Raw genomic sequence first — 25,056 nt, 5'->3', positions numbered from 1 at the left:
TGCAGCAAAACCACGTTTTTCGCATCATGGGCTTAGGGACATGCCTGCTCAAACTTTGGCAGTGTCGAAGATCGTACCATCTTAAAGAAGCGATTGAAGTGACCCCTGCCAACGCTCGCAGGAAGTGTCGCCGCAGCGATGGACAGCAGCGCCCTCTGCCCCACGATATCGAGTCGTGTGTCGTGTCCGTCGACTGCGGCGTGTCGCCGTGGTCACCCTGGCACGTTGAGCGCGAGGGCTGCCAGTTGGACAGCGGTGACACATGGGCCGGCAGCCGGCGTCTCATGCGCCGGCTACGCTACGTGCAGCAGCTGCCATATGGCGCTGGGAAGCCGTGCCCGCCACTCGTGGAGATGGCCGTTCAAGTGGACCGCCTGCCGCTTTGTTCTAGGTGGGAATGGACTTCTTAGGCGGCATTCGCAGTGCTGCTGGTCGACTTCCTCTTTTAACACCCTTGAGGAAAGGAGACGCGGCAAGAGAAAAAGTGCGGGCTGTCTGAGGCATGTAAGAACAACTAAACTTAGCATTTGCGGGAATTAAGGGCTTGTTGCTTGAATACTGGATTTCGATGGGCGTCTAATGAGCCTTAGATTCAAACGTTACACACTAATTAGGTAAGTTGTCACAGCAGTTCGTGACCACATTTGTCAGGACGCTTCATGTGCAAATGCTCGACCAAGTAAGCCGCACATTTTATGCAGTAAATTATGCCTGGTGTTCATGATACTTCCCCGCCAGGCTTGGGCAATATATGACATTAACAATTGAACTCAATGATTGTTATTTGTTCTCATATTGTGTGTCACGTGATACCGGATGAGTGTTTAGAGGAAATATAAATGATAATGCCATTTTGCAACCTTCTGCCAGTTCGTGGCAACATTTTGTACAAATGAAAAAAAGAGAGAAGCCTATTCTGATAAAATTCGTAACACAAGAACGGCAGACCAGCCGTCATGCCAAAAACCTGTTCTTCATCAATAATTGAAAATATGTGTTTTCATATGCAAGAAATGTCGCAGACAAATCCTAGCATCGAATGCGCATTCCTCAGCACACAAGACTTAAACTCATCCAAATGAGTCCTGAAAACGTCAGAAATGTCATAAAAACTGCATAGTCCGTAATAAATAGAGAAAATATTAATTGTGGTTGATTGTATGGAACTGCCTCTTTTTTCTAGCAATGAAAGAGCCAATAAAAGTCAAATTTATATATTCATTTGCATAGGAGCGAGAGTTTCTCTGTTATGAAAAAAACATTGCTTACACGGGCTGCAAAAAACATGCGCGCAGCTCCTTAGCCTTCGTTTACGACTGAGATTCCACTTTCAGGCTTAAGTCACAAATTATTCCCTGCCTTTACGTTTCGAGTGACCCATTCTGCTTGCTCCTCGAGAGCAGCCACATCATTTATGAATAGAGCTGCGTAGACGTTTTTTTCCCGCACGAGCATTAAACTAGCAGCCCTCGACAAGATACATATAGGACGCAGCAAAGAAGCAAAAATACTGATCTCCTTTAATCCTGCTAGTCTCGAGGTGTTTTGTCACTACAGTCCCAGAAGACACACCAGCCAAAGAAAAAAAAGAAGCTTAGCGACCCGGCTTTTATGCGAGTAAACCTGGCGTAATACGGTTGGCTGTCTTTTAGGTTTGTTTGCAAAGCTAAAGTTGCAAGAGAATAAAAGCTTCCGGGTCAATTTGCTTCCCGGTCGCCATAGAGAGAAGTTGTTGTACAAAAAAGATTCTTCTTACAGCTACTCCAGATTCGCTCCACTTGAAGCAAGCAAATTAAACCGGTGCTTTACAGGAATATGTATACGCTTTAAAGTTTTCCTCGCTACCATGCTAAGCCTGGCTTTGTTACTTTTTGAATCCAAATGAACTAGGTGTTCTAGCAGTTTATTCTTTCAATACATTCACGTTCACGCGGAAATTGTATACGAGAAATTTCTATGCTATTTGCACTTTCCAATACTAGTTGTAGTGCATTTGTGGCACGCTCACTTGTTATTTTCTTCGTGCATTTCCTGCCGCGTTAACTACCCTTCAGGATATCGGCATTATTTAGGCGTAAAAGAAAGGCGTTATTTTTGCTTCGCATCATATCACCATCCACTCAGAAGTACCCGAGAAGTCACTCACGTATTCGATGGTCTATCCAGAGAAGAGCTCATAGCATTACAACATTTGAGCCATAAAGTAATACAACAATAGCTTACTCAATTTTAGCAGGCCCTTAAGATGAAGTTAACGAAAGTACATATTTAACTTCGTTCTCTGGCCTGCATAACAAACGAAAAATAAAGAGGAGTATGTGTTCTCGCAGTCTCGTTCTTGGATGTGGGGTTAATTGCAGCTTTTGTATGTGCACCTTATTTACGCAGCCTGCTTCAAGCAAATTATGCTCTCCTCTCTAAACACCTTGTTTATGTTTATGAGTTGTGTTTAGCTACGTTTTTAGAGTTGCACTTCAGAATCGAATATGTTTGGGCATACTGGTTTATCATCGTACAAAAAGCATAGCGCAGTAACAACCGAGGACTAGGCGAGGACAGGACCGGACAGCGCTTGTCTTGCACTCGCCTCGTCGTCTGTTGTCACTGCGCTATACTTTCTGTTTTCTAGAGGTCACCAGGGCCCATATACCAAGTTTGCGTCGTTATCGAGTGTCGATATCTCACGTGACTTCGAGTCATCTATTGGTCGAAAAGCCGGAACTGGGTGTTGCCACTGCGGAACCGGAAGAGGGGGCAACTTCATTTTCCAGCCTTTCCACCAATCAGGTGACTCGAGGTCGGGGAGACAGCGACACTCACGATAACAACGCAAACTCGGAATATGGGCCCAGTTCACCCCACTGTAGCCTTCTCAGTTGTCAACATGACGGGGCCCTGTTTTCTGGGGACCTCGGAATGTCGTCTCTCTCTTTTTTGTTATTTTCCTCAAATCAAGCTGGCTTTTACTGCAAAAATCCCCCTCCTCCCTTCTCCCCCCTCCCCCCCCCCCCCCTTCTCCACCATCATTATTTCTTATTTACAGCCTTGCCGTACGAATACGATATTTTCTCCGGAGCAAAGAAGCTTCATACTTCCTCTGACGCGCTATTGCGTGCCTGAAAGCCAACGACCGTCCTCAATTTTGCGTCTGAGAGACGGAGTTGCGTATCCGCTTTTTTTTCTTTTTTTTTTTTGTGTGTGCTCTAGCGCCCTAAATGCGAGCGCTGAGACCCTGCCAGGCATCGAAATATTCAGCCTTTGGTATAAAGGGACTCGCCATAAAGTACATACAAGAATCATACGCAAGAATATGGACATTGTAACAGCCTTACTCTTTCTGTTTCGCTATTCTCTTCGAGCGCAGTTTCAGCTGGGCGACTTCCGAATGGAGTGCTTGCGTACCAGTGCCTGGCGCAGCTTGCAACGGTGGTACGCGACAGAGGAACGTCACATGCGTCAGAACCAAAGGTGCGCTACGTAAGCTGCTTATTAACATAGAACTCAGCTGGTGGCTGTTCTGTTGTCACTTCATGGTGTTCAATCAGTCGGCGGCAGCCGAAGGACGCATTTCCTTTTGCAGCATCGTAGGCAGGCGCCGTGGACAGAGACTGGAAAGAGACAAGTCCTTCGGAAAGATTCGTTTCTGTGCAGGCTTCATATTTATTGTTCAAATGTAGACGTCGACAGGGCGCACGGGTCCTGAATGAGGGCTTGAATACAGCGTTTTTGCTCGATCCTGGAATTAACCTTTTCTGTTTGCTTTTCAGTATTCTATTGTGCCATTCTGTGCAGTTGCGCATGTAAATGTGCACTCTTACGCTTTCTTGGTGCATTTATTTGGACTCGATATGTAACATTAGTCACTATCAGCCTGAATTTATGACCGGAAATTGAATGATAAGTGCCATTGAGACTGCACAAGCGTGTGTTTTTTTTTACTTCTTTGTTGTCAGATTGGACGCCAGTATCCAGTGAACTGTGTTCCCCACACCCGCGACCGCCAGTGCATGAGCAGTGCCGGGTTCCATGTCCTACGGACTGCCAGGTGTCTCACTGGTCGCCTTGGGGGCAGTGCCTGCCTCATATCCGTGGATCACCGTTTCCGGCACCTGAAGAAGGCGAGTGCCAATTTAGGCATCTGATAGTCGTGTCTTTTCATCGGCGCGTCGTAACTGTTAAAAACATCGGAAAATTTGCAGGGCGACTGATATGTGACAGAAACTAATAGAAAACCTGACGGTAAGCTCTGCTTGCGGTTCTTGCTTATTAAATGTGAAAGCAGCACGGATTGCGGATCTCCGCACAGTTCTAACTCTATCTTTTCGAGCATATTAAATCCGTTCAATCTGTACGATGGAACGTATGGGTCCATAAGGCTCAGTGCGAGCTGCTTCTTTAAGAATAACGCAAATCTTTGCGTCGCAAAGGAGCAATACTTCACTTCCCTTTCACTTTCGTGGTCAGCCGTATGAGGAATAATTTTCACACTTATTGAAAACTTCTTGGCGCGGAATGGTGACGGTGGGCATGGCGTCTAAGGCGGCATCCGTTTCGCGTAGACCTTTGACATTAGGGAGACCCTGACACTGCACTGCAGAGTAGCCACAAGTGCTTCTGGCCAGAAGTTGCTCTGTTGCTACTAAGCATAAAGATTGGCATGAAGCATTCTGTAAATGTGAATATTACTTGCCCTATATTATATTTTCTGGCAGTTTTTAATACATGTATTTCCCTGTCGCGGTGGCTCGGTGGTAAGCGCGCTCGTCCGCTGATCCTGAGGACGCTGGATAAAGCCGCTTCTCGATGGAGGCGAAAACCAAGGCCCCCGTGTGCTGTGCGATTTCAGGGTATGTTATAAGGAACACAAGGGGGCATAAACATTCCAGCGCTCTCCACTAGGGCGTCCCTCTTAGCCTTTATCGCTTTGGGAAATTAATCCGCATAGATTAAACTATCTTTTGCGATTTTTGTACTGACACCTAAAATTTTCATATGAAGTATCTTTTTCCTGAGCATACGTATCTTGTTTATGTGTTATTGTCAATAAAAAGAGAGCTCTGTTAGCTATAATGCGATGGTCTGCAATAAAACAAAGTACGTTAATTTATAAAGCAAAGTGCAGTAAAGCATCATGGATTGGCTGTTTCCATGCGGGGAAGGAAAGGTTACACGAGCAATTGGACAAATGAACGCGCTTGCCGCTTTCATCAAACTGTGATCCCTAGCTTAAATTTATTTAAATAAGAATGTTTATTTATCGGTGGGACTGTAGTCTCTTCCGGCTACTCGATTCAACCTCGCGTCGTCTTTACTCGAAAAGATGAGATGCCAGCGTTATGAAGATAATTTCGATGTAGCGCAGGCTCAGTAATCCGCACTCGAAAAACAGCGCTCGGCGTACGCAATTCATTCGTGAAACCGGCCACTTACGGCGACGCCTGTGTTTCGTTTTTTAGTGCTCTCTATGTCTAAAAACTCCGTTTGAGATAAGAGTTGCTCCTTTTTGACTTGCACGTGGAGCCCTGCCTACAATAGCGAACATAAATTTGCCCTCGTTTTCCCCTGAAGCTCCTTAAGAATTTCAAATGAATTGAGCAGATATTCCCTAACTTCGTGAATAATAACGATTCCATTACAGCGGAATGCGCAGACGCACTTTTGAATTCAGCAGGAATTTAGAGTGACCTTGGGTCCTTGTGTGTGCGCCTCAGCCGCCGAATCGTGAATCGTTGCATGAGCAATCTGATGAGCTGTCATGTAGCTTTTTACCTTTGTCGTGCTGGCCAAACATTCTTTTGTATGATAGAAATTGGCAGCGAATGACAATGCCACGACAGACATGCGATAGAGGAGAGGTGCACGCTAAAGCACAACTTTCTGCGAGTAAGTGTTCTATATTGTTTTGTCCTAACAGAAAAAGCATAACAAACCTCTGTTTTGTAACTAATTTCACAAATTTTACAACGCGTTCAACTAAATACACTGCTGCTGCATTTATACAGTTTGGAGAATTGCCACTCTAAAAATTGTTGCAGTTATGCAGTCTCGTCTTCCTTCTAGTAACTATACGTTGAGGTAAAAAGTATCTGTATGTCTTGGGCAATTTCAGCACTCTTCTCGAAGAAAAAACAGAAATAATGCACCAAAATGAGACCTCGAGCAGGGCACCTTGATTCAAAGCTCCGAGGTTTCGTTACTGGTGAAAGGCGACTATTGTCACGAAAATTTATTGCGTGTCCATTTAATCAAATCGTAGCTATTTATCGTTGGCATATATTTGAAAAGCGCACAAGACATTATTGTTATCTTTAGGAAACGCTGGCCATAAAGAAATTGGCATTGCCACCTTTGCCACTATGCACATGAATGTTAGCCTAAATGCCTCACAGGCAAAAATAGATGTAAAAATACTAAGACGCTGAAGTTGGTTAATGCTTCTTTAAATATACGTATGAATCGAACGTATTACAGTGGCACTGCTTTATGGCGTTCCTCGGCACAGCACATTTAGCCCCTGTTATTTAACCTGTATATTAATATCGTTGTTAACAGTGTTCACCAACGCGAAATTTATTATATATGAGCACATGATACTAGCATATTGGCACATTCCTAACCTTTCTTTATTTTTTTTCTGATAGTAATATCGATAAACTTATCTCTGATTCTTATGACAGCATAGTTAAACTACAACAATGATCTTCATTGAAATATATTAAGATTAACGGAAGCAAAGCAAAAGCCGCTGTCTTTCGGTAGAGAAATAGGCCTGTTCTTCCTCATACTAATATACCTTAAACTCTCACTCTATTGCTATCGTTGACCATTTCAAACGTCTAAGTGTAGTATTTGCTGCTAATACGTCCTGGGAATCTCATGTTAACTTATTACCCAAACTTGCTCGAATACCCATAGTAGTCGGTAATCTCAGATACATGCTTTCCACTAAAACTAATATACTGGTCTATAATTCTCCCTTCTACTCTGTGTTAATTACTGCTAACTTGTCTGGGTCACAACAACACATATCACACAAAAAAATGTTTTATATTTTTGCAAAAACATCTACGTGATGTACAATGCAAGTTGTAGCGAAATATCATCAGACGTTTTTTCTCGGTGCTCATATCACTACAGGTCAAAAACTTATAGGTCAGAGATTTAAATATGAAGTGAAAAGTAATATACATAGCCTGCATGCATGTGAACATTTAGAGAACAATGAGTATTACTATGCTACAAGACATGGAGTAACCTGGAATGTCCGTGAGTATACCACGCTTTAATTCTGGCGTAGAACGTTTGTTATATTCTCTGCCATCATTTCTAAACTGCTAGGAGTAATTAATTTTGAATTATTTAGTTGTTCTGAACTTAAAGAGATGCGTTTAAATGGGTAAACTTGTTTTTATTTATACTTGTGTTTGTTTAACCTGGCCGGAGTGTTTCCCTTCTGTTCTGCACTAATCAAGTGTCTTGATTTGTTTATCACCTTTGTTTATTATCTGGTGCTGTCCAGACGCCACCTTATGTATCGGGCTGCGGACTCGTCAAGCAACCTATTGACAGCTGTTTTCTATAGTTCCCATCTGTTGAGAACATGGTGAGAATGAACGTTTGATTTGATTTGCACTGTTGGCGCAGGCTACCGAGTTCGTACACGCACCGTGGTGGTGGCGCCTTCGCGTGGTGGTAGCGAGTGTCCGCATCTGAAAGAGGTCGAGAGTTGCGACCGTGCCGTGCTCTCGCACTGGGAGCCCAAGCCATGGGGACCCTGCAAGCCTCTGTCCACCGGACACTGCGGAGACGGCATAGAGACGCGGGACGCAAGCTGCGTTTTCTTCGACGGGGTATGACGTGCCTCTCAACGAACTAATTTCCTGCGCTCAATCCACTCATTCTCACTAACGTCCGTTTTAAACTTTCAAACGTTTAATTTACATGCAATACAATTAAATTGTTTTTGTGTTTTCTTTTTCGTCGCTATCTTCGTGTGGACCCCATGGTAACCAGCCTGCGTTGGCAATAAAGCCGAAAGGATTAATTTATTTAAACACATTTATTGACAGCCCTGTCATGCACTTTTGCTGCTGGCATCTGTGCGGGCATCTGACCCCACCACAATCACGGAGGCTGAGGAGGGTCTGGTTTGATTGTCTGTGACATTTGCCGTAAAGCTTGGCTCTGGGGCCTAAGCCAAAAAACTCTCCAACTTTGCCCAGAGCATAGCGACGGCCGCGTTGTCGAGAGACAGCGGAAAGGCCCGGTCGATGTAGCTGGCTGGGCGAATGGCTGTTGGAATATCGGCGAGAGCCCTGATTCTAATGTCAGGATACTCTCGACAGTCCCATACAATATGGGCAACAGTCGGTAGACATCGGCAGGGAGGACACATCCCTTCGTAGGAGTCGTTGTGAAATAATTTTTGTCTCAATGACGGGGTTATAACGAAGTGGCGGCGGACTAATGTCTGCGTTGCCCTCGATGACTCCTCCGCCATAGGAGAAATGGGACACGCCTGTTCCTCGGCGCGTTCCTCTCTTCCATTGCAGGGGTGCACAGGGACCTTGCGCCATTAATCGCGTAAAATATGTGTGCTTCCATAGTATACCGAATTCTTGGGTGTTCCAGTTTGGACGAAATGTTTCCTAATAAATTCACATGACAAGGAGCTTTCGGCTGCAAAGATGGCACCGGCTTGTCTTAAATGTCGTGTTATTGCGTGATACCTGTGTTTTTTGAGATCCATATAACACGGCTTGACCGCGTTTTCTTTCTTCAGACAATTGAAAATACAACAAGGACTACGCAGAAACAGGGTTACATAAACACAATTATTACAAGAAAAAGCTTCTCCAAAATACGGGAGCTACATTTGCAAATATGTTCTAAGCCGATGGCTCAATACTGCATCTGTGAAGTTTGAAGTCAAGATCGTGGGATTTAGAGCGATGCATTCTAAACAGCTTAGCTTTCGGCAGGCATAGTGCTTACGCGCTGATATCCATCTTCCAGTATCCTCGGAGCGTCTGACCTCTATAGAACTTATGGTTACTGTTCCTTGTTTTGGGCCGCCGCTATAGTTTAATCTGCCACTTTCTCGGTTATGAGGACATGACGACGTATTTAACTGTTCTTTTATTCTGTTATCTTCATTTGCCACGTTGCCTGGTTGATCTTGACCACAGCGAAGGAGACAGAGATGACAGGCGAGAAAAACAGAGTGCCAGAATCACTAGAAATCGCATAGAGTTATTGTGTTTGCAGAGGTCTGTGCTTCTTAGGGTAAAGCAGGTAAGAGGCAGCAAAAATGGCAATGCCTTCCTTAATCCGGTCCTAGGGCGTTTCTTGTGAGGAGTTTTCAGATAGTGCCATCCAAGTGCGTCTCTTCGGTCTGTGCAGACAGTGGTGGACGACGCGCACTGCATCATCTACGAGTCTCCTATCCTCAAAGAACGCGAATGCACGGTTCCTTGTCCCGAAGACTGCGTCGTGTCCGACTGGTCCCCATGGTCCCCATGCTCTTCGCCATGCGCCGAGAGGATGGACTATGGCATCCAGACCCGAAACAGATCCATACTTGGGTACCCAGGAAAGGGTAAGTTGCTCATCGCCAAACTCTGAAAAAGTGCTAAAACTATCTGTGGTAACGCTTCTCAATAAAAATTTAAGGGCCTTTCCTGTTCTCTGTCCTGCAGTCTGACTAGCGCGCATCTGTCTAGTCCACCGCAGCAGAAGGTACAGTATTATGAAAGGATAGCCTTATATACAAAGCAGAGGGGGTGTTCAGGCCGAAAGAGATACGCAGGAAGCTCCTTACAGAGGCGACGTCCGGTGATGACTTGAGGAATTGCAACGGCCCTCAACTCGTAATCCAAGCGGTGTTGAGTCACACATTTTAAATCATTTTGCCTCTCAGTCCGGTGCAAAGAAAATGCTAGTTATTGCAAATTGCGTGGTCTCTATGTTTATGAGCGATTAATCAAAAGGAATAGCACGACATGTCACAGTACAGGAGGCAGTTCGAATGTGGCGCCTTTGCCAGTGCATCACGTCATTACCGGTCGGCACATCTATATCGAGCTTTCTGCGAGTCTCTGGCGCTAATTTTTGGTTTCGTACAGATCAATTGTTGCCTATTTACATAGTGAAGCAAATGAAGAGTAGCTACGCTAGCACTGATTTGCCCGGCATACTTTTTTCATACATTGTTTAGTTTGTCGAAGAGCATGGAAGCGCGCTTGATGGCGAACGCCTATTATAAGGCAATTTGGGTGGTTTTTTTATTCGTTTTCATTTATTGACTGCGTTACCTTCCTCGGTGTGTCCTGACTCCGACACAATTTTTGAAATTCTAAGTAGGTCTGTTTTTTTTTTTTTTTTTTTTTTTTTTTTTTTTTTTTTTTTTTTTGAAAGAGCAAACAGCAAATCAAAACCGAAATGGGTTTCGTGGCCACAAAGGATATTCCATTTGACGAATCGGGGACGTCACATACAGTTTTGGAAAACCAATCGCACGCGCATTGGATAGTGAAAATAAATACCGGTAATAGTTACGCAGTACGTTAAATGTTTAAAAGAGCCAAATAAATACCTAAAAATTTCTTGATCACACAAGGAGAGGGCAGTAACGTGGTTGTAATGTTTGTGACATCGCGAACGCAGTGTTACCTGCCGTGATCGTCTGAGTTGAGGCAACAAAAAATGCACATTTTAAAATTTAATTTCGCAGGAACGAATTATCGCACTGCACCCAAATTTAGTAGAATGCGTCCGAACAGAAAGTGAAATCTACAGGGAGATATTTACCGGAATACGTGAATGTTGAAAAAATTCGGAGTTGACTTGTAAGGCGCGGAGGTGAGCACAAGCTGCTTGAAGATGCGGTTAGCTGCTCAGCGCGTACACGTCTACTGCCCGTGAAAGCCTAGAGCTGACTGTGCCAACGGAAGAGATGTCTATCGAGGTTGACGGCGCCTAAACGACATGCTTCAGGCTGGGCAAACTCGTCCCTTGCTCCAGCATTCAATTCATACGGGCAGCGGGGAGTTTGTGAAAACGATGTTGCTGTTTACAGCCGCATGCAGCAAGACAGAAACGGCGAAGTACATAGGAGAGACGTTTCTGATCCCGGACGTTCTTTTGCCGGCCAGCAAAAACGAAGAACGCAGCATGTTCAGCAAAAAAAAAAAAAATAATGAGCCTACAGAAAATGAACAAACTCGTTCAAAACAGCGAGGACAGGCAGAAACAGTAAACCCAAAAGCTCGGGGTAGGGGGGTGTTATCTGATTCGGCACTGCCACGCGGATTTTCGTTTCCTTCTGGGAGTGGGGGACTGTTTAGACGGCTGCTCGAGATAGCCCCTTACACGGAGAGGGACGGCCGGCGGCTGTAAAATACCGGAAGCTGCTTCGCCGCAAGGTGACGCACTAGAACAATACTTTCACGTAACTGTGCCACGCGGCACCCTCTCATTGGCTGCAGCTGTGCAGACGCTGCACCTCCTCTTTGGCTAAACCACCTGATGCGCACGTCGCCCTCTTCTCCTTCGCGCTTTTTTCATGAAGCGAGAAAGAAAGAGAAGGAGCGGCTTCGGACGGACATCAGCGAAATCCGTTATAACGGCTAGTAGTCCTAGAGACTAAAAATGCGTCGGATTTCCTCACGTTGTATGACGAGTTTTTCTTCGTTTTTTGGCATCTTCATATTTTACCGTTTCAAACCACTCATTGGTCCTTACCACTCAAATGCAAAAGTTAAAAAGTTATTTAGTAAGTTTTTGTTAACTATCTAATAAAGCAGTTAAGCAGCACATTCTGTTCCTGCTGTTACAATGCTGTTCCTGCAAACATTTTTTTGAACCCATTATTTTCTATAATAATTTAAATTCTTTCCTCAAACACAATGCTTATGGGGAAGTTTCTGTAAAGATCAGCAATTATAATTTTCCTCGTATTTTGGACAAAAAGCTAGCAAGACATCAAGGAGCAATGTTGGCTGCAAAGTTGCAGTTCCTGAAGGGACCCCGAAACGCTAATTTCGGCAATATTCTAATGCATTCAATCCGCAAAGTTGGCTTTCTGAACATGCGCGCTAAAATTAAAACCTCTGCTTGGAGCCACTAATTTACAAATAATTAAAAAAAATGCTCATGGAGACCACACTCAACCCGCTAGATCGACAACTCCCTGAGCACCGCCCCCTCACCGGACGCTCTCAAGTGACAGGGGTGTAACAAGGCGCGGTGAGCGGGCCATCTCGGCTTGTTTTCTTTGTGTTTTCCTGTGCACCGGCATGCACTGAGTTCAGTGGGAGAGCAGGTCCGTCATTTACGATCTCCGATATATTCGGCATCAGTGAACCTAGCTTAAAAATTATTGCATTGCGGATATGACTCCTGGAATACTTGTTCGTGAGCGTTTTCTAAATTTAGTAAGCTTTTCATGGCCTAATTGGCATGCTATCACTTAACTTCTATTGAACATGGTTCGGTCGACGTGCCCTGTCGATGTAAATATTGAAAACGAAATTTTACCTGTGTCCATATCCTATAAAACCAGCAAAGTCGCAGTATGCTTTACCCTGAAAAACATTCTGCCCTATAGTTGTGGCCGGGCATCTATCCCATTAGGGCAGTGGAGTGAATCTCCGTCCAACTTGTCCTCCTCAAATAGACATAAACATATGCAGTGATACATGCACCCTCACAACATGTATTTTGAAAATGACAAGTTTTAAAAGTTAGCAACCGACGAAAAAATGGAGGCAGCCATGTAAAGACCGAGAAGGATAACGAGCTGTATAAGGCAAGCATGCTCCAAACAACTGCTGGCTGTAGAAGAGCGCATCATTTAACCAAAATGCACTGAAAACGCAGATTGGTATTTAGCTTTCAAAACAATTTGAATTAACCCCCCCCCCCCCCCCTCTCCTTGATTAAAATATTATAGCTGTTCGCTCACTGCGGTCTCTATATTAGCGGTCGGGAGACGGTGGCAGCAGTAGTAGTTACTACCGTTTTACTATCTTTTGTTTGAGAATGATAAGTGGTGCAACAGTCTGCTAACGCAGGCGCGTCGAGAAAGGTCATTTTCTCGAGATTAGAACAGCAGTGTCACGTATCTTTTCTACGCCGCCGCCAGTGGCAGACTCTACTGCTATTACCGCAATGACGCTTCGGGCTAAGCATCTGAATCGATCAGTTGCATATCCGATCACAGTGTTCGATTGGTTAATTATACTAGGACGTCCAAACTTTGCCGAGCATGATTGATTGAAGCTACGTGGCTGGCAATAAATTAGGGAATGGCATAGTCGTTTTCTGTTTTTCTCAACTTCAGTTTTGACCCTGATAGCCCGGTAATCTTTAATATTTGCGTTCTGGTTGTCTAGGTTTCGATGCTTTATCGTTATCCTATGTTCTCGATGTTGAGCCATATTTTGTGGCTGAATGCCTGAGTGTTCCGTAACGCGTCCAGCTGCCAAGCGCATGCATGGGTTATAACAAAAAATTCCACGACAATCCGAAGAAACATTTCTAACGTGGGTCCAAAGCACCGATGCAAATCCATAATCACGAGGATGAAAGAACATCAAATGCGAAACACCTTGAAGCTTTTTGAAGTTTAAGCTTCACTACGCCAGCCAGCTCGAGCCTTCAGCGTCAGTGTCGGTGGGTGCCTGAAACAGCACCAACTCGGGCCTCTCCTTTCATGCGGGAGGGTGATATTAGAAGCAGCCTGCCATGAAATTCAAGTAACGTTACGAATGCTCATGGTTCATGCGGCTTAGTTACAGCGGGGCTTTATTTTGCTTTATCTCTTGAGAAGTTCGCCGGTGGCTGAAAAAGCGTCCCGTTGCCTACCAACCGGTTTTTCCGCTGTTGCAAAGGAACAATGACAAGAAAACGGAGATAATGAAGAAACCTCTAGTGATAACAACAGCTTGGCAGTTGCCTCCTTGGTAGTGATTAACGACAACAGCGAGTTGCTAGTACAGAAGGCTTGATCAAATGTTGTGACGGCGGTGTACCCTGGAGTACGAAGTAGAGACGATGTCATACAACTGGAAGACTTCTCCGCCCGAAGCAGTTTGGCTAAACGCCCTGACTCTGTGTTTAATCACAAGTTCAGCCAAATGCGTAGCCAGGCAAAAGAAGCTGCTACTTCCATCCAGGTTTAACCAGAACTAAACCACAGGTAATTATTTTTTTTTCTGTTCTTATTCTAATTATCTAGCTCTTGCTCGCCCACATGCTTTGGCAGATTTAATATACGAGGCAATGCTTCGAACGCGTGATCAGTGTATGGGTTGTATAGATCAGGTTATTTTCGCCCGTTACGAGCTATTATCTGATACTTGCAGTTCATTCACACCGGCCGATTCAAACAAAACTTCTGGACCCTTTTAAATCTCATGTTCAAATAATTTAGATAGAGTGCTGTGATAGAGCAACTGAAAACTAAAGGGATTAACAAGTATGAACCTTCGAGTATTTAGGTTCAATCTAGTGAAATGAAATTAACACCAGACCATTTAATGTGAGGTTTCCAGCTTATGCCATTCTTTCTCTGCATTCACTTTTATCGGGACGCCACAATGATGCAGTCCCCTACCATTCTGGCAGAAAATAACTACTTTTTAATCTAGTTTCGTGCTTGTTTCTTTTTTTGGCACAACATATTTAGGAGCTCTAATCAGCATTATTCTCGTTGCCCCGGGCTTGAGCGTGTGATGGATTACAGGTAACTCTGCTCCCTCTGCCTCGCTGGTAATCTAGAGGCTGTCAAATTTGTGGTTCAGAACACAATATAAGATGGCAGCACGATGCGTGTTTTATTAAACGTAGATGGCTATTGGCTGCTTCTGAGCAGATAAAAATCCGTAGCCTCACCGCTCAGGACACTCAATCCCTCATTGCAAAGTGTTACTAGTTTATAGTTTGTGAGAAAAAGAGCCCGCATTGCTTCCAACGTCACTTCTTACGTGCTCTGCCGCTCTTCGCTGCTACCTACATGGCAGCCGGCTTGTAACGTTATTGGTTCGTAGCGTTGCAGTAATGAAGCATGATGCTGTCTCATTCTGCACAAAACACATGCACCAGTACAAGATACGCCGTTCAATCAACTGACGGATTTTATAAAAGCGCTTCTGAATGTTGCCAGAATAAATAAATGAAAAAATAATAGCGCAGTTTAAATACAAGAATTTTTATAAAAAACCTTATACTCTCGGACATATTTGTGTGTCGCTTTAATGAAGTCTACGTAGAAAAGGAAGGTTCCGGGCCTTTCCCTCCCTACCATGGGGAGTGGGTGGTTCATTGCTTGGTTTTCGTATGCATAGGAGTGACATGAGCCGTTAGAGAGACGATGCAGGTTCTTTATACTTCATCCTATAACTAACATGGTGTACTGTGGAGGTTGGGAGGCCTTTTAAGCCAATAATGAAGGTGCACTAATCACAGCAGATTGTGGCAAGCTCTCCAAGAGATGGGAGTTCCAATTCACCTCATCTGTCTCCTCAGGAACCTTTATGAAGGGCAAGAGGCCACAGTCAGAACTGGGTATGGTCTTACTGATTGGTTTCCGATTGAGAAAGGGGTGAGGCAAGGCTGCATACTGTCGCCCTGCCTATTTAACCTATATGCAGAGTGCATCATGAGGAAGGCCGGTCTGGACGAGTCTTCAGCTGGAGTGAAGATTGCTGGAAAACGTATCAACAACCTTAGATATGCGGATGATACCACTTTAATGGCAGAAAGTGAAGTGGAACTCAAGAGACTTCTGATGCGCGTGCAAGAAGAGAGTGAGAAGTTTGGACTTAAACTGAACATTAAAAAGACGAAGATCATGGCGTCTTGCCCTATCAAGTCCTGGAGCATCAATGGACAAGAAGTGGAAGCTGTGACAGATTTTCTGTTCTTGGGCGCCAAGATTACCTCGGAAGGAGACTGCAGCCATGAAATTAGGAGACGCCTGCTTCTGGGAAAGAGAGCAATGGTTAGCCTTGACCGCCTAGTAAAGAGCAGAGACATTAGTCTGCCAACCAAGATCCGTATAACCCGTGCTATGGTCTTTCCAGTTGTGATGTATGGATGCGAGAGTTGGACTGTGAAAAAGGCTGACCGCCGAAGAATTGACGCGTTTGAATTGTGGTGCTGGCGAAGACTCTTAAGAGTTCCTTGGACTGCCAGAAGATCAAATCAGTCGATATTGTCGACCATAAACCCTGACTGCTCATTGGAGGGTCAAATTCTAAAGTTAAAGCTCAGCTACTTTGGTCATCTGATGAGAAGAGAGGAGTCGCTGGAGAAACATTTGATGTTGGGAAAGGTTGAGGTTCGCCGGAGAAGGGGTAGGCAGCGAACGCGATGGTTAGATGGCATTCTCGAGGCATTGCAGATGAAGCTATGTGATGTTAAGAAGATAGTGAGAGACATGAAAGCGTGGCGTGACATGGTCCATAGGGTCACGAAGAGTCGGACACGACTGAACGCCTGAACTGAACTGAATCATGTCTTTCTTTATATAGTTTCTCTCTATATGCAGATATGGTTGCAAAAGAGTTTGAAAAGACGCAGCCTACGTACTAAGGTTGAAAAAAACATTCAGAAAAAAAATAAAAATGGCACTTTACGTGACGTTACGCTGCCTGTCCTAACCGGACATTAAGATAATCGCATGCATACGGGGTCACTGTGACAACTTCAGCTTAGCCGCGACCTGCGTTTAAGATTGAAACCATTTTATACCTGGCTTCCTTGAGAAAAAAAAAAAACGCACTATTCGAATTTAACCCACGACATGCTGCTCGGTGGCAAAAAGCGATATTTAGCGAATCGCAACAAAGGGTCTGTTGCCAACTTCCACCACCAGAGAATAAGTTCATTGGGAGACGATTTCGGGTACCTTTTCAACAACATGTAGCCGCTCTAATTTGGAAAATTCAGACACTATAGCTAGGCTTCTTGAGCTATCGCTAAAGACAGCAGCACGTGTTACAAGAGAGGGAGATATTTTTAACACGGCAGGTTCGATGACACCTTATCCAGAAAATTCGATCGTCAACGTTGTGAACGAAACGCTAAGGGCATATTTCTTGAAAACCTTCAAATCTTGATGTCTAACATGGCGCCAAGAATTCGCAAATAGGCCTACTTTACAGGACCAAGATTGAAGGTCCCTTTATCGTAACCCGATTTTACGTACGTGTCTAAGCATTTGGAAAATATAAATTTGTGTGAGATATATTGCCCCGAATAAGTAGCGACCTGAGCCTACTAAGTGACAAATCGGCATGTCTTATTCTCGCGCTCTGAAGAGGAAGCAGCCAGGGAAAGGTGAGCTCCTACTTCTCCAGTTCATGTAGCGCTTACAGCTTTGCTGTCGTAGTAACTCTATGCTGTCGGACTGCCTTTTCCAAGGCATCGTGGTAAATATTCCGTCGTCCCTTCGACAGGTGGCGCTCCATGCCCTCCCAAATCAGAGCTGAGGGATTCGGACGACTGTAACATGGTGCGCTGCTTCGGCATGCACTGGAAGACCAGTCCTTGGGAGAAATGCGTTGCTGAAAACGCCACCAGCGGATGTGGCCGGGGAAGGCAAAAACGCACCGTCAACTGCTTCTTCAAGGGAAATGTCTCCGACAAGAAGTGAGTTACATCGTACGCATGTCCATATTGCGCTACGGTATACTGGTAAAGCTGAAGAATTTAACTGGCGAGACTGCCGTCGGTAGGGAGAGCAAGCCGCCTTAGAAGCTTAGAGCGTGTTTTGACGAAAGTTGTTGAGCGTTTGTTTAGCCATTTAGGCGCACGCATTCTTCAGAAAAACTTGCTTCTTCACGCAGCATCTTTTTTCAAGTGTCGTAAAACATCTAACAGCAATGATTAACGCCGTTAAAATAAACCAAAAAAAAGGAAAAACCTTGGTCGAGTAAAGATAGAAAGTTAAAGAGAGTACAAGGCTCCTACGCTGAAACAAACTTTTTATCTTCAAGTGGCGAAGTGACAGTGAGGATTTTATGTAAAATTAATAAGCATGGGAGTAACAAGGGGCGTAAAAGCCAAAATAAAATACGCCAAGGACTAAAAACATAAATACGAGGATGAAATGTGACACCATTTCAAAGCATGCTAAACAGAGCAAGGAAATAGATGCTATACGAAGCTACATAATCTCTAACTTGAAAGAACAGCCAAAAAATAATTATTGTTCAGCAATTAAAGCCCCTTTCATTATTAAGGCCGGACAGAATTGCGTCATCACAGCTTCTATATTTTACTTGAAAATGAGCTTGTAACTTCTGGATGGCTTTTTGCCGGCGAGTAGCCTTTCTGAAAGAGTGCTTTGTGAAGAGAAAACTTGCAATCAATGCATCTGCAGACAGTTTAAATCTCTGAAGAAAGAACATCTCCTGCTTTTAGCAAAAAAATTAATGTTGCAATCGGGCTAACGCTACTGACAACAATCAATTGCAGCGGTAAATACATTGCTGCCCATGCCTATACGGCTGCAGCGATGTTTGCTTGAAGTCTCTGTGGCACTCGGAGACGGCTGGAGAATCGTTGTTTCAGTTAGTGCGTACGCCGAGACGTTAGTACGGATAAATGTGAAATGGGTGAAATAGGCCATGGATTCCCGCCTTTGACGCTATCTGTGCTATGCAGTGTGCGAGTACACAGGTTACAGTGCGTACCACGCGCCCATGGGTATTTGCGCTGAAACGCCAGTATGCATAGGTACTTTGAAGTTTTCAATTGCAGTGTGTGGAGTCTAGCGTTTATGCCAGAAAGCAAAATTACACAACTCGTCTCTGTAACTGTGCCGGTGTGAGTGCAGCAACACGTGGTGTGTACGGAAAACGTCTGCTACATGTTCCGGGAGAGGAGTGTCTTCAAGTGTGTGCGTGGTCTCTTCTTGGGTCACAACTAGGAATTTCAATCCACCGTGAAATCACCACCCTTCATTCACACCCTCTCTGTTACTTCTGTTGCCCCTTCCCCAGTGCGAAGTTGCATGCCAGGTTCTCTTTACCATATTCATGAGGACGAAGGATGAGTGTTCGTCTAAAAAGCAGAAAGGAGCCATGCTGATGAATTAATGTTGGCTTGATCGGCCCACTACCTGTTAATTTCTGCTTGAAAAAATTGGCAATTCTACCAACGCTGAGCTTTATGCATTGTTATGAGGGCAAAATGTTTCTTTTTAGGATTTATCATTCTATCTCTCTCATTTCGCCTCTTTTTTTCTTTTCAGGTGCGCTCCACTTAAGAAGCCAGCCAATTCACAGCCCTGCCACATACCATGTCCAGTCGATTGTTTGGTGACAAATTTTTCTGACTGGAGGCTATGCAAAGATTGTGGTGATGGTAAGTACTTATAGACTGGTTACTTGCACCTTTCTCTCTGTTTACAAATTATTGACTTATGTATTTAGTTGAGCGCCCCAATAACATGACCTGTCGTTGTTGTCCTCAGGTCAAGCAACATGCTCAGTACCTGCGCAATAAGTCCATTAAGTACAAATAAAGATGTATTTGTGATTTTGAATAACGTATATTTGAAGCAGTAAATGTAATTACCGGGTTTTTAACTTCAAGCCGTTTTAAATTTTGCGATGAGCGCAAATAGAAGTGGGCCGGCATCGGTAAACTCAGCGTTCCAATAACGAAGAAACAGTTCTAAATGAAACGGAGAGGTAATTTAGATATGACTGAAACAACAAATGTAAAGCTCTCCCTGCCCGGATGGTTTCTCAAGTTGCGTGCGTATGTCAACGCCGTATTTCGGGCGCGTATCTTTTGAGAAAAAACAAATGTATCCTGGTGGCTTTCTTTATGGGTGTTCGACTGCTGAATCTAATATTTGAAGACTGTAGCACTCAATGAGATGAATGAATGAATGAATGAATGAATGAATGAATGAATGAATGAATGAATGAATGAATGAATGAATGAATGAATGAATGAATGAATGAATGAATGAATGAATGAATGAATGAATGAAAACTGGCGTGGGTCAAATCCATCCTGACCGCAGTTGCCGCTTTTCGATGCAGGTGAAAAGGATGGCGAACGTGTTTTGTGCGATGATAGGACACGTTAAAGAACTGAAGTTTATTTCAAATTCCGAAGCTCTTCACTACAGGTCCCTTATAACCTGAATCGTTCTAAGGCCTTAAATCATATTAATCCAACCTAAATCGCGAGGAACGCTGCATCACCGCCCTGTGCGAAATCTGGGCAAACCATCTTTCTTTAGTGACGTCGTCAGAGTGAGATGGCGGTCAGGATGATGTTTGTATGAAACATCCTCGGCGATAAAGTCATCTTCTTTAGCGGGTAAGCGTTTAAGATAACCAAAAATAACCAGGGTATTGATTATGTGTAATACCTGGACGGAGTCGTCCTCAATGTCCACTGGCGCCCAAGCACTAGCCGTTAACAAACCCATCCGCACAACAGCTTCGCCGATAGCGGCTATTACGGCTCGAAATGTAAAGTCGTGACACGCACGGGCTGCAGCGAGGAACACATTACTTTCGAGAACCGCGCAATTATTAGAGTTTAATCATGCATTTTCGTTGGCGAACAGCAAGTCCGTTAGAGATGGGCTGAGTACAAAACAGCAGATTGCACCATTAAAACATCGACGCTCATTTAATGGGCAGGATGAAATCGGGGGGATTAAATGTTTTCTGTCGCCGGGAGATCTTTTCCGGGCCAGTCGCTCTGAAAAGCTTTCAGCGACATCTTCCGGCAACAAAAAACACTTAATTCCCCCGATTTCATCCTGCCCATTAAATGAGCGTCGATGTTTTAATGATGTAATCTGATGTTTTATACTAAGCCCACCTGTAACGAACTTGCTGTTACTGACAAGACTGAAACCTACCGCTTGAACTACCGTTCCCTTCTAGGAACTGATGCTAATACACAAATGATATTTGCCAAGTATGGCTCCCTTAGTGGCCTGGTCAGAGCAATATGATTTGACAATGCAGACAATGAAGATCCTGCCTACTCCCCTTTACACCCATCCATGGCCATGAGCCTTTCTATTCAATAAAGAACATTCAATCAATCAATATTCCTGAAAAAAAAAGAAAAATCCCGTGAGTCATAAAGTGTTAGCCTACATATTTTCTTGCACCAGAAAAAAAGAATATTACTTTTGTTTCTTTGCCGTGTACAAATCCTAATAGCCGGCACCTAGCGGCCTTTCAGCTTGTCTCAAATTTTCTGGTACGAGGATGCATATTCGATCCTGTGTATTTTCTTTTTGAACACGTGCGGATCAGTTGCATTACTAATGCCTTCACAGGCAGATTGCTTCACTCTCACCCATTCTTGCAGAACAAATGGGAAAACGCTTTCAGGTGCAGGTTCCATATGGATTCGCGAATTGAGCAGGTTGGTTCTGCAAATATTTGTGCGTTGCCGTTTGCTTTTTTTTTTTTTTTTTTCTGGCTTACTTCTGTAAAAATCATGCAAAAATAACAATAATTGCAGCTAAGCTCAGACCGTACACTGATAACTATTACAACCGGTGTTTCAACACATCGATACAGATTTTTTTTTTACTTCGAATGTGAGAAAGACACCTCAGTGTAGCTTGTGCAGGTTGACTGCACGGTGGAGCTAAGATTATGTACGCGACATAGAACAAAGGAAGGAATAACCCAAATTATTTACTTAGGTTTCTCAACTTTTCAGTCAGGGCACGTAAATAATTGGCGAAGTTGAACGCTGACAAAAGGAATGATGAGCCCATTTTTTAAACTTCAGAATGACCATCGTGATTAAAGGTATCTAACATAAAAATATATTGTGGAAGTATTTTTTTACTTGGCTTTCCCACTGTACACATTCATAAAATGGCACTGGTTGTACAGAATTGGAGACCCAGTTTACGCCCTTTTTTACGTAGGAGACGTTCAAGTGGCTGCCGTGACAATACCACACAAAAGGGAGGCCATTTTAGAGAGGTGTGCTCGAGCGTAGCCAATATAGCGGGATTTCAAATGTGTACTACTATACAGCGTGTACAGCTCGTTCGGTCGAAAAGGCGTCGACGTCACTCGTAACTGAGAAAAGCGTCTTACAAAGCAAACACGTGATTTCCAACCAGTCTTTCGAAGCAAACTTTCTTTGTGCAGCATTGAGGGTAGCGTAATCAATTTCGCTTCACATTTAGCATCCGCCTGCTAGTCACGTTGGAGGCTAGTTTGCGGAAGGAAATTGAATCAACACATAAATATCTCTAGCTGTATGCCGTTAACTGTAAGTGCATGTGTCCGTCGAGACGTGAGATAGATACCGCACCTTTGCTTTCCCTAAAAAGCTAACCAACTAAATACGTGTAACGCTCTGCCAAACTCTGTGCCAGGGTCCCAAATCCAAACCGTCAAACATCCCAGCAAAACCATGACAAAACATACCAAGCTGTGCTTCCACTCGTCTTAATCAGTTTAGGTAGAGTTTAACCCTCCTTATTTTACGCGATAACGCATACATACACAAAGAGAAGTTTATTAACCGCTATTCACATAGTACATATACGCATACATATGGTGCAAACAACTCGCTGTAGTTGTTATGACTGTTGGAAAGCAGAAAAGAAAATTCACGGGCCCGCCAACTGGATCTATAGCTGAGCCGCCACCACTGCCTCGTGTGGACATAAATAAATAAATAAATAAATAAATAAATAAATAAATAAATAAATAAATAAATAAATAAATAATAATGAATGAATGAATGAATGAATGAATGAATGAATGAATGAATGAATGAATGAATGAATGAATGAATAAATAAATATTAGTGACTGTTAAGCTTTGGCTAAACTGTGTGTACGCGAAAGCTTCATTGCACGTGGTTACACGTAGTAAACCATGTTACATATTACATGTGGTTACATGGTTGCACCCAATGCCCAGTGTCTAGTAGTTTGGCATGACGTTACTCCCGTTGATCGGGGGTTTCAACGGCCGCCCCCTTGGCCCGCTGGTTGGCATAATTACGTCCGCAGTCGGCTTTGTGCCATGCCACGACCTTGGCATCCGTGGACGTAGTTTCTCGTAGCCTGAACTGATGGCGACCGAGTACGTTCGCTAGCTCGTCGCATCATCGTCCATTGCGTGTCTGACAAACGAGTGCGCGCGCCGCTGTTATGTCTCCGCAGCATCGAAACGAATAACGCGCACAATGGCGAGACGCATAGCCAAGTGATGACGTGCGATGCAGAGTGCGGCGATGCATTGGAGCGAGGCGCGTGGCGAAAGTGCACCGGCTGAACATCTGTAGTTTCACGCATGCACACTGTGACCTTATTTCATGCACAGCGACCTTGGATTATATGGTGTGGTGAAGTTTTCGCTTCAAAATGCGCGAGTCGCAAAACCTTAGTACGCCACCGAAGCTTCGGCGATTGCAATAAGAGCATGCACAAAAAATACTAAAACACCGGGGGCAAAGGAGGCAAAGGCCTCTATATGTTTTCAACCGCGTAGGGCAGGGCGCAGCCCCTACATTTCCGCCCATACAGCTCGTTCCACTGAAATGGAGCCGTTTCTTGAGCTGGCTCCACAGCCACGAAAACACATATGCTATCTTGTCGCATCTTAGGCGGCGTCTGAATGTCTCTGAATATATATTTTTTTCCACTTTCGATATTTCGAACTCCAGTGCCGACTAATAACATCATACCCCGCCGGGGTGGCGCAGTGGTTACGGCGCTCGACTACTGTTCCCAAGGACGCGGGATCGAATCCCGGCCTCGGCGGCAACTTTTCGATGGAGGCGAAAAGCAAGGCGCCCGTGTGCTGTGCGATGTCAGTGCACGTTAAAGAACCCCAGGTGGTCGAAATTTCCGGAGTCCTCCACTACGGCGTCTCTCATAGCCTGAGTTGCTTTGGGACGTTAAACCCTACAAACCAACCAACCTACAAACCAACCATAAACTGTACTCACCTTGGGCGCTGAATATCAATTTCGCAATATATGGGGTGAGGTTCAGAAATCATGATTAGAGTGTTCATTACTTAACAATATTTAAATAATCGTCCCTTTACAGTACTTTACAGCGAAAATATTGTCCGCATTGCAGTACTATCCATCTCGACAGAACTTACAAGTGTTGTTTCCGCTACACGTTTCCAAAGAAACGAAATCATACTCACAGAAACTTGGACCAGTTGGAAATCGCTCGAAATAATATTTCCTGGGGCTTATTGAGGCAAAAGGGACAGAAAACCCACATATGAACAGGACAGAAGACTTGAATTGTATATTTCAAACAATCTGCATAACATTAATTAGTGCTCAAAGGCAGTTATACAGCGCAGAGTATTATCGAACAAGTAAGAATGATAATAAACAGTGTAACTACTTCACTCTTTTCGAAAAAGACAGCATGGTTTTGGAGGTGCAATTGACGCGCGCTTTTGCGTAGTCGTAAATTACACGAAGCTATGATATTTGTTGCGCGCAATTCTTTGTATCTGGTTTCGCCAGCGCTTAAGTAACGATAAACAACCCGGAAGCATCGGACAGCTGAACACAAACGCCTGCGTGGCTCCCACGCACTGTCGCCTGTCACGGGCTGCCAGACTTCACTGTCACCATAAAAGTAAGCAACCGCGTGAAGACCACCCTTCGCCTTGTTACTTAGTTTTTCGTGTTCTAGATTTCATCCTATTGTGCATAGTTTCATCCCTTCTTTGCGCATAACAGCCTTCCCTCTGGTTAGTTTTATTCGTGAGATTCGTGATGAAAAGCATGTTCTTTTAGGCACTCTTACCATCGCCCATACATTCTTTTTTTAGCCTTTAGGCGAAAGCCTTTATTGCCTCATCGTTGTCGTCAGCAAAAGTGTCACGCTTTTGCAGCAGCTCTGATTGATCGAGACGAAATGATGTTATGGAGGTCTGGAGGTCTGGACCAATCACAGAGCACCACCACACTATTCGCGAGCGTGTGCCTTATATGGCCATATGCCAATCAATGATCAATTACTGATTTATGACTAAATAATGAATTGCTAATAGC

The 25,056-nt window shown here is 44.1% G+C and overlaps 1 protein-coding gene across 1 annotated transcript in view; it reads left to right on the top strand.

Annotated features, from left to right (window-relative positions):
• LOC146186004 (thrombospondin type-1 domain-containing protein 7A-like) overlaps positions 1-25,056 on the top strand; it is a 330,413-nt gene that overhangs the window by 75,882 nt on the left and 229,475 nt on the right. The window contains exons 6-12 of the mRNA XM_084606943.1: positions 122-391; positions 3,365-3,468; positions 3,954-4,118; positions 7,645-7,850; positions 9,403-9,598; positions 17,463-17,655; positions 19,262-19,374. Of these exons, the coding sequence (XP_084463069.1) occupies positions 122-391; positions 3,365-3,468; positions 3,954-4,118; positions 7,645-7,850; positions 9,403-9,598; positions 17,463-17,655; positions 19,262-19,374 (1,247 nt within the window). The remainder of the gene's footprint in view (positions 1-121; positions 392-3,364; positions 3,469-3,953; positions 4,119-7,644; positions 7,851-9,402; positions 9,599-17,462; positions 17,656-19,261; positions 19,375-25,056) is intronic.

This window comes from Amblyomma maculatum, chromosome 6 (genome assembly GCF_055883805.1).
Source record: "Amblyomma maculatum isolate TAMU_Amacu chromosome 6, ASM5588380v1, whole genome shotgun sequence".
In the NCBI taxonomy this organism is placed as follows: domain Eukaryota; kingdom Metazoa; phylum Arthropoda; class Arachnida; order Ixodida; family Ixodidae; genus Amblyomma; species Amblyomma maculatum.
This window is presented reverse-complemented; position numbering and strand designations above follow the sequence as displayed.